The 15,794-nt window shown below is 39.1% G+C and overlaps 1 protein-coding gene across 7 annotated transcripts in view; it reads right to left on the bottom strand.

Annotated features, from left to right (window-relative positions):
* Positions 1–2,077: 2,077 nt before the first annotated feature.
* LOC116048585 (RNA-binding Raly-like protein) overlaps positions 2,078–15,794 on the bottom strand; it is a 106,897-nt gene continuing 93,180 nt past the window's right edge. For 4 of the 7 annotated variants that reach the window (XM_035998118.1, XM_035998116.1, XM_035998117.1 and 1 more), the window contains 4 exons: positions 12,743–12,859; positions 11,368–11,537; positions 10,171–10,209; positions 2,078–5,776 (listed from right to left, as the gene is read on the bottom strand). In XM_035998118.1, the coding sequence (XP_035854011.1) occupies positions 10,177–10,209; positions 11,368–11,537; positions 12,743–12,859 (320 nt within the window). In that variant the 3' untranslated portion in view covers positions 2,078–5,776; positions 10,171–10,176. The remainder of the gene's footprint in view (positions 5,777–10,170; positions 10,210–11,367; positions 11,538–12,742; positions 12,860–15,794) is intronic. The other 3 variants (XM_035998120.1, XM_035998119.1, XM_031297750.2) reach the window with 3 other exon arrangements.

The raw sequence follows: 15,794 nt of genomic DNA, 5'->3' as shown, positions 1-15,794 counted from the left end.
CCTTCTTGGAAAGGCAGCAACCAAAAGTAATATTTCTCCACACGGATCAATAAACCTCTCACCTTATCTTCTACACCTCTGTCGAGTCCTTCCGCATGTTAGTTTAGCTGTCAAAAACTTGTGAATGGATGTTCATGAGGGCTGTGTGTCAAGGAATATATATATATATATATATATATATATATATATATATATATATATATATATATATATTTACATATTTAAACCATATGTTTTAAGCCATAACTGACCTTTAAGAGAAAAACACAAATACAAATCTAGTGGAACATTTGCAAATTATTGTCCTGTGAAAAACAAGCATCTCTGAGAACCAGTATCAAGCTTGTTGAGCTACAGCTCCTCTAAGAAACCTGTGCCTCTAATTCACACAACATAATGCCAGAGTACACAGTGGCATGTTAACCTAGGACACAAACTGATGAGCTGATCATTTCAGACAGGTGTGTTGATGCTCAGAAACATCTAAAAGGTGTCCAAAGAACAATGGCTGATTAGGTATGGTCACCTTGTAACTCTTGGGGCTTAAACTCACAACCTTCGGGTCTGAAGGCAAGTGCTGATGTCAGCGAGCTATTGGCCAGGTGATGACACTATTAGCTTTGACGGCTAAGACGGTCAGAAATGTATTAATTATAAGAAAAATTCGGAGAATTTGTGTACTTTGTCTAGTAAGGTCTGTGATTTATTTTATTAAGTCACTCTGGGTCAATGGAATTGTAATCCAAATACAGGATTTAAATACTTACGTTAAATACTGTAAAAAAATAATAAATCACTAGTAAATTCTTGGAATTTGTTCTTCGTCTAGACAACATATAGATGCCTGGGTTGACACAATAACATGACTTTCCTAAACTGGAACCGGAATGATTGTCAATCTGAATCAGGTGTGTTAATGTAGACACATTTAAAAAAATGCAGGGCAGCTGTCCACAGTTACTGATCTCATGGAGCTATTATCTGGGTGATGACACAAGTGGCCTCACTGGAGATGAAGTTCACAATGTTGAAGAAGACGTTTTGCAGTTTTTGCAAAAAGTAGAGTGACAGACTTTAAAATTGCTACTGGGTAAAAGCAGAGAACAGTTTCTTCTCTATTGGGGCAACCGTACTTGCGTAGCATGTACGGTTGATTAGTTATCAGTTTAGAATTTTAGATGGCTGTTGTAACGCCACCATCAGGACAATTAGCACACAAATCACACTGATTAAGTTTGCCATATAGGACTAGACTTGTGTGCAAAGTTTGGTGAGTTTTCATGCATGGGAACATAGATTTCTTAGGAAGCAGAATAATAATACCGGCAAAAACAATAGGGTCCACTATGGTCCATGCAGCTATGCTGCTCGGCCCCTAAAAATCGTCAGATATTTATTTATGTTAAGCGTTACTAATCTGCTTCATCAGGAATGCGAGTGTGTGATTTGATCATACTCGATCGACAGTGACAAAATAACCTTCCAACTGTCATCAGATTCTAAATCCTGATTGGTGCAAAGAAGTATGTGATATCCTCCGCTTCAAATCAATGAGAGAAGGTGTAGAGTGACCTGCCACAGGTGGACGTGCTGCTGTGGTCAGATCGTATTAGGAAAACGAGCCACAGCTGAAGGCTTAGTGATATCAGCTGGCAGCCAGCGAGACTGGTGCTATTAATAAAATACAAGATGACAAGCTGCCGTTATGGTGTCCACTTTTCTGCTGACTGACGTTAATTTGACATGTTTTCAAACACTGTGCTGTATAACTTGTTAAAGTGTCATTTTGATGGCAACTGTGGCACACACGCTGCATAATCAACTATATAAATCATGATTAGATGAGCAGCCTGCACTGAAGTAAGATGCATGGTAATGAATGGAGAACAGATTTTTTTTTTTTTTTTAAGTGGCACGCCTTAAAGATGCAACAAATTTACATATGTCTGTAAACCTTCTGTAAGTAATTATCATGTCTGTTTATGTACAGCACTTTACAATAAAGCCCAAAGGTTTCTTTGTCCTTCAGTTTATTTATTTGTAAAATAAAGTGTTGATCATTGAAACAGTTGACCAGTTAAACATGACACAAACATTTTATTGACTGATAAGAACACAAATAGTTATGTACAATGACGATGAGTTTTCTAGCCTTACAACAGTTGGAATATACTTTTTTTTTTTTTTTTTTTTATACATGAACTGAAAATACAAAGTTACAGTAAACATGCCTTTTGATAAAAATATCTTTACAAAAAAATGTACATTTCTATACAACAGTTGTCAGTTACACTATCTCTACAAGCCCCACAATTCTGGTTAACACCTGCAACGACTCCAACAAACTGTCAGTATATTGTTTCAGCATTATTTTAAACTTAATAAAATGTCTCTTTCAGTCTTTTGGTATTTGAAATAAACAAAAGAAGGACTATTTACAGTGCAAACTAAAAGTGAGTGTTGAGCCAGACATGTTTTAAAGTGACCCATATAAATTACAACAGTTAAAAGCAATGAGTTTTTTTTTAGTACTTAAGCAAAATAGTTGACACATCACCATACTGCTCATTAAATAACAGGCTAACAGCAAAAAAGATAAACATGTAGCAGAGCCATTTCCCTTACACGTTTTTGGATACAAAAATAGTGCTAAAGATTACACGTTATCATTCAACATTACACTTATTTTGAATGAGCTGCAGGACAGACATTTTTCTAATGTATTTTTTTCAGGCAGCACTGCCAAGTTTGACCGTTGTGTTTATGAAATTGTGCAAGGCGACCTTTCCTTCACATTTCATTTTAATTCTCTGTTTAAAGGGTCAGTTCAATCAAATCACAAAACAATATTTTCTTACTTACCCTGGAGGTTTGGTTTTATTTTCTCAGGTTTTGTGCTAATAAGGTACAATAGGGGTGAAAAGAGTTTGGTTTATGGTGTTGAAAACATTGCAACATTCAATATAAAAAAAACATTATTCTGGATTATTAATCCACAGTTTTCATGGTAACTATTTCCAACCCAAGATTAATTAAAGATGGGGTAGGCAGTTTTTTTTGGCATCATTGAGCAAAAATTCCATAATATATAATTGGTCTAAGAGAAAACTGTAGGACATCCTCTTGACTCCATTTTCATGCTTTAGAAAATCTAGCTCGTGACAGCAGACTTTAGCCAATAACAGATCATTACAGAGAGAGTACATTCCTATTGGCTGTTCTACAAATGCAGATGCGTGTGCACATCCCTTCAGATGGTAAAAGCCAGATTCAACGGTGGAAAATCCTGCAGAAAAAAACTTGCTATTCCAGTATTGGCAACAACTGCCTACACTGCAAAGCAACTCAAAAAAGGAACAGACGGGGAAACAGATGGGACTTCTCAAAATGAGAGTCTGACATTAAACGCAATAAAACATAAGTCAATATCAACGAAGCGTTTCAGAGATGAAGAGAAGATGTTGATAAATGGCTTAGCCTTCTGCTAACCGTAGCCAAAGGCTCACGGCTGCAACTAACTCAAATTAATGTTTACGTAGCTAGCTAGAGCCTCGAATCACAGCATGTCATCTCAAAGGGCTTTAAAAAGAAAACAGGACGACATTCTCATAGGTATATAACGGCATAGGGATCACAATCATGATCAGGGTGGGTTGAAATGAATGACTCAAATTCTCACGGGTTACTGCAAGGGAGGGCTGGTGGTTTTTTGTGCCCTTTTTCCAGAAAACTGCCTACCCCAGCTTTAAAATATCTACAGAGGCATGTGTGGATTTCCCAGAGTAATTGTGACATTGAATTGAATTCTTCATGATGAATGATGATTTTTTTTTTAATGCTTCCAGTACTGGGGTGACTGCAATTCTTAAGAGTCCATATCTCAAAACCTGTGCAAATAAAACCACAACTAACTGCTTGACTAGTCAACAATTTTAATTTTTTTTATTTGGGTAAAACAACTCATTAAACTAATAACAGCACTGAATCACATGATTCAACTTTTACATCAATTCAGGACTTCTACTGATATTCAGTATAAAGTTATTCCAATGACAAGAGGTCTGTCTGCTTTCATACTTTAAAACACCCTCAGGGGGAGTTAAGGTGTGGTCATGCTCATGCTTCCGAGTGTGAATTGAAGCAAAAGAGAGTTCAACACAGTAGTGAAGTTATACAAGCAGCAGAAACGGGAGATGTTGCTTGGCTGCAGTGAGTGCAAGGACAACGCTACAGGTTAATGAGCCTAACAAAGTGTTTGATAAGACGCTGTGTAATTTGCAGCTTTGATGAATGTTGTTGTTAGCCCACTAGCCTTGCTAGCTCCTGCAGTTTGTGCAGACAACCGCGATCTACAGCTAATACATACCAGGTGTGCCAGCTGAATGTGAATTCAGCAGCTGTTGAATATTAGCTGCAGTTCCCAACACCTATCTCTTTCTGAGGATTGGCTTTAAAGGAAGATTAAAAGCTTGAGACAACAAACATGCCTGTGTCGTTGTTTGGAGTGAATTTATTCCGTTACATATTCGGGGAAAAATGGGCAAACATGAAGTGAATAATTAACAGTAGACCATGCTGACATCCAGTCATTGGTTGATTCACTTTGCAATGTATTTATAATCAGGTTAATTAAAAATCAAATTCTGGCTAGTTCAGCTTCATCTGACCACAGTATGCACTTCACTTTATTATTGACTTTTATGGGTAATTTATTAAACGAGTAATGGGATACAGTTTTGAATCGTCTCCCCACTTATTTAGGTTGTGTTAAGGCAGCATTAGCCATTGTGTCATGTCATATTATTCCATATTTATTTAGAAATGTAAGCAATCTGAATCACATCCTTAGATAAAATCAAGGCATCTCAATATATAATTTAAAAAACCTTGCCTCGCTCTCTTGCCTACATAAGACAGTATCAATGCAGAATCCATAGGCAGATAGTAGAGGAGAAAGAGAAAGGGCGTTGGCTTCTGAACAGCAGCACTGCATGTTGGGATACACAGGCTGAGCAGGGAGTAGCGACGTTGGAGCACTGCTCCCTGGCAGGAGGCCTGTGCCAATGTTGGCTCTCTACCACAGGAAGCCCTTTCTGCTTCTGAAACTTGGCAGGTGTTGGAATATATGATGGAACGGCCCCACAGGGCATTTGTGTGATAAATGGATAAAGCTGGATAAAGTTGTGGCTCACAGCTACTGGCTTATGCATGAGTCAAATCCGAACCAGACGGCACCGATGTTTCATTTTGTGAATATCATACTGCGATCGCAGATTGTTCTGACTGTTTTTTATTAATTTCATTTTTGAGCATAACAGAAATTCATTGAAAAACATTGTAAATTGTACATTGCAAACACATGTAAAAAAAGCAGCATCTTTTGATCAACAATGTCATGTTCCCTTTTTTCAATGTAATTCAATTTATTGATCTGAATAAAAGCCTTCATTTCATTCCCTTCTTTTTTTCTTTTTTTCAGGAACAGGATTAGCGAATGATGTGGTTAGCCTCTTGCAATGAATAAATAAGTTGCACAGAATATCCATGAGGTGAAATCAGGCCAATGAATTAAAATAGGTCTTGAATACATTTTCTTTAGAGAGCACATCACATTTGGTTTGTGCTTCACAGTTGGGCATCTAAATGTGATTCAGCATCACTTGAACACAACTTACAGTCCAGAATGAAAGTCTTGATCCCTCAGAGATCCTGTTCTGTCTCTTGAAGGTGATGATGAATTCTAATACCACCGACCAGGGGTGTCTGCTGCCTCATCCTGAAGTGATAAAGGAGAAAACTGATGAAAACACATTATAGGACTATGTCTCCTTTTCAAACATGTTGGCTATTTATAATGCTGTAATTATGATGAGGATTAGGCTGAGTTTTAAAGCTTGTCCATTTTGAATGGCCTCAGAAATATCTTGGGAAGTGCAGAAATATTTGCTGGTAGCCAAAGCTGCCTCTCTAATCCTTCTGGACATGACTTACTGAGGTTCTTCTCACTGTGATTTTCTATTCTTGGTGGGCCTGCAAGCATAACAAGGCAGATATATGGAACTGAAGTGTAACGTGGTTTCTTAAGAGGTGGATAGAACTGGGACCACCATACGCCTGCACAGGCAGATGGGGAAAAAGGAGTGGGGTTAGCTGTGAATTTTGTCTTTAAAGTTCCTAACTTTTAAATTTTTCTGAAACTGTGTAATTTTTCCGATTTTTCCCGCGAAGTCACAAAATGATGTAAACGGCGCTACAGAGCACACATTCTGAAGAGTCACAGATTTTTGTGTAACACCAGAAAAGCCTGTGTTATTGTGTCCAGCCAGGTAAAAGGTAGCAGGATATTTCTTTCTATAGGCCTAGTTGTATTTTTATTTTATTTTAGAAGTTATCTGCTGTAGTTATGGCTCGTACTGGGGCAGGGCCATCACAGAAAAAAAAGAAATTAAACGAAGAACAGCTAAAAGCTAAAAGGGAAAGTGAAAGACAACGGGCGAAACCGAGTCAATCTCGATCGGGCTTTTAACAGCTGGAAGACAATTACGGGATTGTAAATGATTCAACAACGTCCCCGAATTGGCCCTCACGTATGTCATATGTCTATTTCATTCATAAAATTACTTACAATGATTGTACGCCAAGTGGTTGTACGCCAGTAGCCTAGATTAAATTACGTCCCCCTTCCATTATGCACAGACGTTTTATTCCTTTTAGTCCGTGTTTGTGTTGGCCTACTATTTTCTTTTCCCTTGTGCCCCTATACTTGTATGAATTATTTTCTGTCTGAGCAAAATATTCGTTGCGACTATATGACTTCTCGGTAACATTAACTCAGTAATCTACAGTGGGTAATAAAGCACCGTAAAGAAAAGATATTTATGACAGCAGGTGTGGTGAAAACACTACTGCTTTTATCCAAAGCGCCCGCTAGAATCAACACAAACTGAAAGTTACATATAGCCACTTTAAAGAATAATTCGACATTTTGGGAAATACGCCTATTGGCTTTCTGTCAGAGAGTTAGAGAAGAAGAAATAGTTTCAGCTTGTAGTCCTCCATAAAATCAGAGCTTTCAGTTTTTACACATTGGTTTTCGTTTGGATAAGACACACATGATCAAACATTTATTTGTGAGCTTTAGAGGTGCTGGTGAGCAGACTTTCTTAACTTTGGACAGAGTAAAGCCCTTTATGGTTCTGTGCAAGCTCCACGCAGAGCTTTCGCCGTAGCCTACGTAAGTGGCCGGTGTGTGCGTTGAGCCGGCATGTGTGTGTGTGTGGGGAGTGGGTGACAGAGCGAGGGAGAAGTGAGAGAGTGACGCCGATTAGTTTTGGAGCGAGTACCGACTCTAGAGTCATAGTGATTTCATGTTGTTTATGGAGAAGGATAACCAGGAAATGAGTCAGGGGAAATGCAACGCTACCAAGCCACGGCCGAGCGACGTGCGTCACTGCTACGTGTAGTTACATTTTTCGAGAGGTGCACATCAGGCTACAACGTAGGGTCCAGCATGGACGCAGAGGAGTCTGCGGGGGTATGCCGTCGTTTCGACGCACAACCATAAAAAGGCCTTAAGGGTACCCGTTTCCTACCTAATTGCCTGCTGGCTCTAGCTTCATATTTAGTGAACAGACTTGACAGTGGTATTGATCTTCTCATCTAACTGTCGGCAGAAAAGCAAATAAGTGTATTTCCAGAAATGTCAAACTATCTGTTCAAGCTAAACCTGAACAGAGAATAATATATTAGTGAACAAGCAAATGAATAAGCAGGGAGCTGCAAAAATGCCAATTGAGCAAGAATGGCAGTAAAATAACCATCTATGTTCAAGCTGCCAGAGTTTAGGAATGAATGTGAAGTTTGGGGGAATGAGTCTATTACCACATTTCTGTGAACTATTTCAGTCTGGTTTAAACAGGTGAGCAGTGCCCTTTTTGCCAAATTCAATAGACTAGAACAAGACCTGTAACCATGGCAACTGTGCAGTTTAAAGATGGTGACAGCTTAAAAACCATAAACGTTACAAATGCATAAATAAAACTAAACTTTCACTGGTGAAAACTAGACTAAAATGTCTTCTGTTTTTGCTGACTAAAGGTAGATTACAACTAAGAATATTTAAAATAAACACATTTGTCAAAACACTCACATTAAATCAGAAAAGAAGACAGCTTAACTCTATGTTACATCAACAGTGTGCGACCCATAAACCGGCTAAGCACGCGCGTTATGGTGAGCCAGCCAGCAGCGAGCCGACTGATGATGTGGCTGCATCATTACCCACACCCTGAGAGGCGAGAGGCAGGGAATTCTTTACCTTAGGCCTCGCCATTTATACCCCCTTCCACACAATTCAATTAGATCAATGTTGTTTATGGGCAGTTCTGGCCCATTGTAATGCCATTATTGCTCCCTCTGTTGAATTCGGCATTAGCTGCCATTCAGTGGAACTGGTCTCCTAAATGTCATCGAGCTTATGACTTAGGAGATGATTAACGAATGTTTAGAGATGCTCAAGACACAGTTCAGTGGTTACAGCTTTTAATGAGGACCGTTGTAAGGCCTTTAATAAAGACCAGGGGTCTCATTTATAAAACTGTGCATAGGATTCTTACTAAAAGTGTACGTACGGCCAAAAGCCAAAAATGGCATACGTCAAAAAAAAAAATCTGATTTATAAAACTGTGCGTACGCACAACTGTAAGCAATATTCCCTTTATAAATCACAGATTACCCACAAGTGTGCGTACGTGAATCAGCCTCTTATCCCGCCCTGTACACGCCCATTTTTAACCATAAATAGTCAATGCAAAGCACCTCATGAATGCTGATCAGTATGTTAATGACCCTAGCAGTTGTTCTTTCGTTACGCCGAATCATGACGACTGGTGGGGAAAAAGCAAAAAACTTCTCAGATGCTGGTGAATTGCTGCAAATTGAATTATAATTTCGGCCTGTTCTCGCATAGTGTAGGGAAACCTGATCTATAGATTACCTATATTAATAATACCGTCCAAAACGGCAGGCATTACGGCACTCGGGGACAGCTTCGATATACCAGACCTTTGTGATAAGATTTAACAGAACTATATATTATATCCAAACAAGCCTTAGTGATGAAAGTTGAAGATTATAATATTTATATAAAACACGTAGCTGTCTGCCATTTCCCTCAGGAAACTCAGTTGCTCCCAGAGTGGCGAGGACCTGTATTTGGACTGGGATGGCATGTTTCGGCGCGTTGCCCTCTCTACTGGACCCAATTCGGTACATAGATCAACGAGCGCAGCTTTAGGGAATTTAAATCGCCATATTAGCCAGTCATCGTCATGGTCTCTGAAGTCTCTTTCTCTCCTGATTCTTCCATTGCTGTAGTCCTCCTGCAGTGCCAGCAGTGCCATCATGCAGCATTACGCACCGGGTCACCGCAGTATTTATTTGTTTACAACAATTTGTGATTGTTAACACCTTCAAACACACTTTTCTTCATGCAGGTTTGGTCACGAACAGTATTAAAGTTTTGACCGATGACAAGGACATTAAGTGTAACGATTGCGCTAGAGCTTAAATACAGATATTTACACTGTGTTCTGCAGTTATCTAATGCTAGGGTATTTGATGCTATCCTGTATTCCATGCAGTCGGGCCATCTCCTCCTCCTGCGCTCCGTAGTGGACAATGTGTCGGTGAGACAGCGCCGATTAAATATTAAGAACACATTTGTATTTAAGATTTGAGTTGGAGGGGTTTATGGAACAATTATCACTCAGTACAAGTGCAAATAACACTGCTGGATTTGATCTTCATGATAACGTGGATGATATGGAGTGAAAAAATGTGCGTGAGGCATCAATACTTGATAATATTAAGAGTAATCGTTTTTCCCACATTTACTTTCTGCAGTCTGACTTCAGTTCACCACCTCACCATCTACGCCGCCAATTTCTATCGTCTCCAAAATGTGCGTACGCATGGGTCAGAGTTTTCGTGGACGACTGCACATTCTCCCGTCAAGTTTGTTTTTTATAAATAACAACCTTTGCGTGGGAAGTGGCGTACGCACATTTTCAGCCCCGTTTTGTGCGCACGCCACGTTTATAAATGAGAGCCCAGGACCTTTAGCAGTCTTGTACAACAACCGCACAGATGCTGTAATGGATTAAACCTTACCTGATCTCAGTTGTCAACATCCGATACATGGTTCTCTATCTGAAAAGGAGAGAGAGGAAGTTAAAATCACGAATACGATGTAGCGTTTTAAACTGAGCACACAGGTTGTATTTCATCTTTTCTAAAGGTCATTGCTGATAACATGAGCAGCCATGCCAACCTGCGAGAACAGTCTTTGTGGTACATTATCACCATCTGTGATCAATGTGACCTTCAGGAAACAAATAAATCTCCTCCACCGTGTCTCTGAAAAATAATGTCTTCCATTAGCATGGGCACGAAGCTTTCATCAAGGATAGCCTGGCCATGCTCATCGGCCTAATGGCTAATAAATAAAGCATAATAGAGAAAGCATGGTCAAAAGCATGGCCGCCCTGCACGACTGAACCCAGATGAACGCAAGAATAATAATTTAATCTTGATGCTTCAATTTGAAAAACTGTGTGGGCTGAAATAAAACATAGTGGCCATATGGTTCACTTTCTGGGGGGAAAAAAAAGGGAAATAATGTTTAAACTCTGTATAATATGAGCGCTTCAGTGACACAGTTTTATTATTCAAAGCACAAAATGGAAGAAAACTACATTCTTTTCAAAGAAAAACAACAAGACAGCCTTCATCAGACAGGTTCATTTAGTTCAACTCAAACATCTTTCAGCCCATTTGTTCCATTGGAAACATAATTTTTGTAGGTGTCTCAAAGTTAATTGCAGCCTTGGATGAAATATTTGTTCGACGACAAATCATTTCCGGCGATGTGTGTTGCAGCTGTCTAACTCCGTTCTCTTTGGGAAACAACAAACGTCAAGCCAGCAAGCTACATGCTAAAATGGGAAGTTTTGAAGAACATTTGGACCATACCAGTCCATGCAGATTTGATCTTAAAAATGCTGCTCTTTGTCTCTTGATCCATCTGCTTTAATTATAGCCTGTAAGTGTGTGTGTGTGTGTGTGTGTGAGCCTGGGCTGTGTGAGGGCCTGTGAAGAGCCTCGCCGGCACGGTGGTCGACAGGGAGGAACTGTCAATCCACGCACTCTCACCATTCACTCATGTGAAGCCCCACTCTCTTAGATCTGTGGCCATGAATAATTCTGGAAAATTAACTTTCGGAGAGCAAAGACTGTCTGCCCACTTGAGATCTCCCAAAGTGCCCTGCTCTCTCCCTCCCGTCAGGCCTGTCAAGACGTTTCTCTTACCAGATGGTGGCTGCCCTCCTCGTCGTAGTCGTCCTCGCCGCCATCGGTCATCTCTCCTGCCTCCACATCCAGCACCCCCTCGCCAACCTCCTCCACCGAGTTTTCGGCCGTCTCGGACACAGACTCCTCATGCAGGGAATCACAGTTGTCCTCGTACTTTCTCTGAGCTTCTGAGTGAGAAACAGGGGCACAGAGTTGTTTTTTTCTTTAGTTCACACAGTAGTAGAAAAGCTACTTGGCTGCCTTTTTCTGTTTTCAAATTCTGTACCCCCACTAGCGATCCCTAGAGGCCGTGCTGCTACATACCCTCAGCTGAAAAGAAGTGGGTTGACCTCAACAGACACTCTTATTTTAACCAATGCAGCTGTCTACACCAGCTGCTGAATTCTTGAATTTCACACAAGCTATACGAGCACAACTGCAATCAAAAGCATCCGTTTTTAGGTTTCCACTTAACCCATACATGATTGATTAAAGTGTAGACATGGATGAAGGACTGCAGTTGCTTCTGTTCCTTTTGCTGTATAGACAAGGTGTTAGCGCTCAATGCTAAGAAATGCCCAAATTCTTGGAATTCTACTAAATGCTACAATTTTGGGGGATAAAAGTGCACTTAGAAAGAAACTATTACTAGGTGTGTTCTGACAGAAAGCGAAGCACATTTTCATGTTGTGTCATTCATATTAATTTGACAGTTTGTATTTATTTGCTCCACACATGTACCTGTAACTGTATGTTAGCTGTAAGCAACTGCACTGGCTACCCGGTGTTTTTCTAATTGATTACAAAATCACAGCCCCAAGTGATATTCAAATACAGATGGGAGAAATCAAATATGTCAAGCAATAAAGATTTTATGGCAATTGAAAGACATTTGTATGGTAAATGACCATGGCAACTGGCCCTTTTAGCAATGTATGGCCTTTTAAACATTTTTGCATGCCTCTAGCTGCTCGATACAAACAACCATTTCCTTCTAACCAGAAAACCTTAGATTTGTCATCGTTTGTTCTAGTCACTGGTTAGTTTTTATTCTCACTTGGAACAAATCACAGACAAAAGAGAAAACGCATTGCAAACATGCCTGGTCTTTTTCTAATCCAAATTACATTGCATTAAGTCTAAATGACCGTCACAGTGAGCTGCATTCTGGCTGTCCTTTAGTGTAAGGCATCTTTAAAGACCTCCCATATAAACTGAGCCAGCGTGGCATTGACACCTGTCTGCTGTTATGACAGAGAGCTCTACTGCTCTTATCTCGCACAATGTCATGAAGACTTAAGGCCAGCGTGTGCTCTTAATTTCCCTCTCTCTGTGGTTGGTGTCCTTTCCCTTTCTCTCCCAGCTAGCTCTGATTTGTCTCTCTGCTTCTTACCGGACTCGGTTCTCTGCTGCTTCTCGATCTTCTCCAGGCGTCCCAGCAAAGAGTCAATCTTCAACTTGATCTGAGTGAGCTCCCGTTTAATAGTCTGAAGCTGGTCCGTCTTCACTGCTGAGGGACAGAAACAGATTTATAGTTACTTTAAGTTGAGTTTGTCCTAATTTTCTCTGTGCACTCATTTTAATAAAGCTGCTTCATAAAGTTTTATCTCAGACGGCATGCTGTCATCTGTTAATGCTCTTAGTTTTGGATATCATGTCATCACTCTGAGTCACACGTTCCTCCTCAGGGAAGAATATCTCCATCTGGCCGACTGCAAAGTTTCCTTGTTGAAAATGTGGACTTGCTGCTTTCAATTTGAAGATTAGTGTACAGCTTACGCCCACCATGCTGTGCAGTGTTGCTCAAGTTTTGCTTAATAATGCCAAAATCTGAACAAACTGTATGCTACCTTTCAGTTGGCATTAGGTGATTACATAAAACGTGGAGATTGTTTACACTATAGGATATAACCTGCTTGGTTAATGCATATTGTATTTATCAAGTGAAAGTGTTGCATCTTAAGAGTTATAATCCTTAATATTTTTATAATTTATTTACTGTCTGTTATTACTTCTCTATATATAGTTGTTTTCATTGTCAGGAGTCATGAAGTCATTATCATTTACTTTTGCCTTGCTAAAGGTTATTTTGCTGTCTATTAATTCCAATCCAGGGTATTTAAAAAAAGACTAAAATCTCACTTTGATGCTCGGCATTTGTGTTCAGGACACTAAACTGGATTAAAAAACATATGTTTCACTTGCATTTTTATTTTTTTTATTTCATACACTCACTGCAACTATGCCTGATCATTGCCGCATGAGAAACAGGGGGCAGAATCACCCTCCCACAGCTTCTGTTTACTGCCTTATGAATAATTACTATCTTCTTTCTGCTTTGTCTTACACTCAGTGCACAATCTACAATAGATATATGAGCTTTTGGTAAATAAATAACTGTATCATGCTAAAGTTTATATGCTAATAAAAAAAATTTATCTGAAGGATGTTACCATTAATTCAATCTGGCCTTTCTCACGGTTACTAAAACGAGTGTGTAGTCTTTAGCAGCTTGAACGGAGCAGATTAAAGAATTTAGACCATAAAAATAATAAGATAATCTTATTCCTTAAACCTCGGCAGCTGAAATGTGTCATCCTTTGAGAGGCAGACACCAGAAGTTGAGAAGAAATCATAAAATTCTCTTTGACACCTTTCAGATTCTGTCAGGGCTGTAAAGAGGATGGATGAGCGTTCGGTAAACAAACCCACAAGTTCCTGTAAAGCTGCAGCCGGATAATCAGAGGCGGGAGACATGCACAGAATCAAAACATTACTTGTCTGATATCATGTCTGCATGCAGCTCTTTAAGTTAGTTTCTTTGATGTATATTAACACCCACAACACATCACAATGCAGATTCCCTCCTATGTATGTGCACCATTATACATGTATGAGCTAAACCAATGCATAAAACATGAACATCTACGGTTAGAGAAGATGTCAGTGTGTGATAGAAATTTCTGATATATTAGCTCGCTGTAAACTAGCTTCCCTGAAAGGACATTTTAATCTTTCACAAGAATTCATGCTGAAACCCAATACTGTCCAGGTAAGATCCAATGCATACTGTATAGTATTTGCCAAAATGTTACTTCTTTCGAATGGAGCAGGATGATTAATATGTGCATGAGAAAGAGAGAGAAAAGGGGTATATAATGCCACACTGAAAGCAATACACCTGTTATACGTGTTTGGAAATCACAAGAATGAATCTCATTCTGTTATGTTAAGCAGCAATCAACCCTAAAGCTACAGAGAAGCAGAAAATCAACCTTTCTGGGGGAGCAAAAAAGGAGAAAATAGTGAATATACAATGATATCTTGATGGTAGGACACACTAAAGTGTGTCTATCGCCTTCTCAATATCACCGGCTTCCATGTGGACACACCAACATCCATGAATGCACACACATGCACACTTCCTCCCTTATTCCAATGTTATCAGAGCTCGCTTTGGGCAGCTTACTTGATGATAAGAAAGTGTGGAACAGTTTTTAATTTATCGCTGCCTCCAGGTTTTTTTTTCCCCTTTTGTGCTATCAGTCACATAAGCTGCAGAGAGACATACACATCCTAATCCGACATCATTTCATCAACATAGCACCTTTAAATAGCTTGTGTTCAAGAAAAGGAAGACAAAAATGCCATTGTGATTTAATAAGCATTACTAGATAAGGGTATGGGTACTGGATCTAATTTTAGGAACTCATGATGAGCTGACATTTTTTTATAATGGGAACAGTGAGAAACTGTAGTTTAGATGATAATCAAAGTGGACAATGAGTTTTGGGGCTCGTGATGATGTAATTCAGACTCTAAATAGTTGTTAAACTATGTTCAGCTTTGGCAGATGAACATTAGGATGATTCTGGGAGCCTGAGTTTAAAGACATCATAGAAGAAAACCTGATTTTTAAACACTGTTTATTACTTTTTCATGCACTGATGTACTGTACACCTACTAAACAAAATGCAAAAGATAAGTGTATATATTTGTGTTTTATATCAATATCTTAATACTTTTAAGAAGCAGCAGTATGAGCAAGTAGGGGGGTTTGTTACATTATTTAGGATGACATACTGGTGAATTTTGATTTAACTTTGACAAACTATGAATTGTTTGGACACCTCATCATTCTATCCAGTAAACCATTTTGAGATCTTATCATCACTGTGGCAAAACTTGCTTATTTTGTCACAGGAGTTCATACAAAACCAATCAAAAAGTGAGAAGAAACCTTACATGTTCACCATGTATTTATTTTGGTGTATACGATGTCAGAAAATTGTAAGAAAAAAAAAAATGGTGATGCTTTCAAATTTCTCTAATAGTCTGATTAATTGTCCTAAACCCAATCAAATTCATTTTAGTATTGTAGAAGAGTGAGAAAAACAGAAAGTATTCATATTTCAGCATCTGAAACCAGTGACTTTTAATAAACA

Source organism: Sander lucioperca, chromosome 23 (genome assembly GCF_008315115.2).
Source record: "Sander lucioperca isolate FBNREF2018 chromosome 23, SLUC_FBN_1.2, whole genome shotgun sequence".
In the NCBI taxonomy this organism is placed as follows: domain Eukaryota; kingdom Metazoa; phylum Chordata; class Actinopteri; order Perciformes; family Percidae; genus Sander; species Sander lucioperca.
This window is presented reverse-complemented; position numbering and strand designations above follow the sequence as displayed.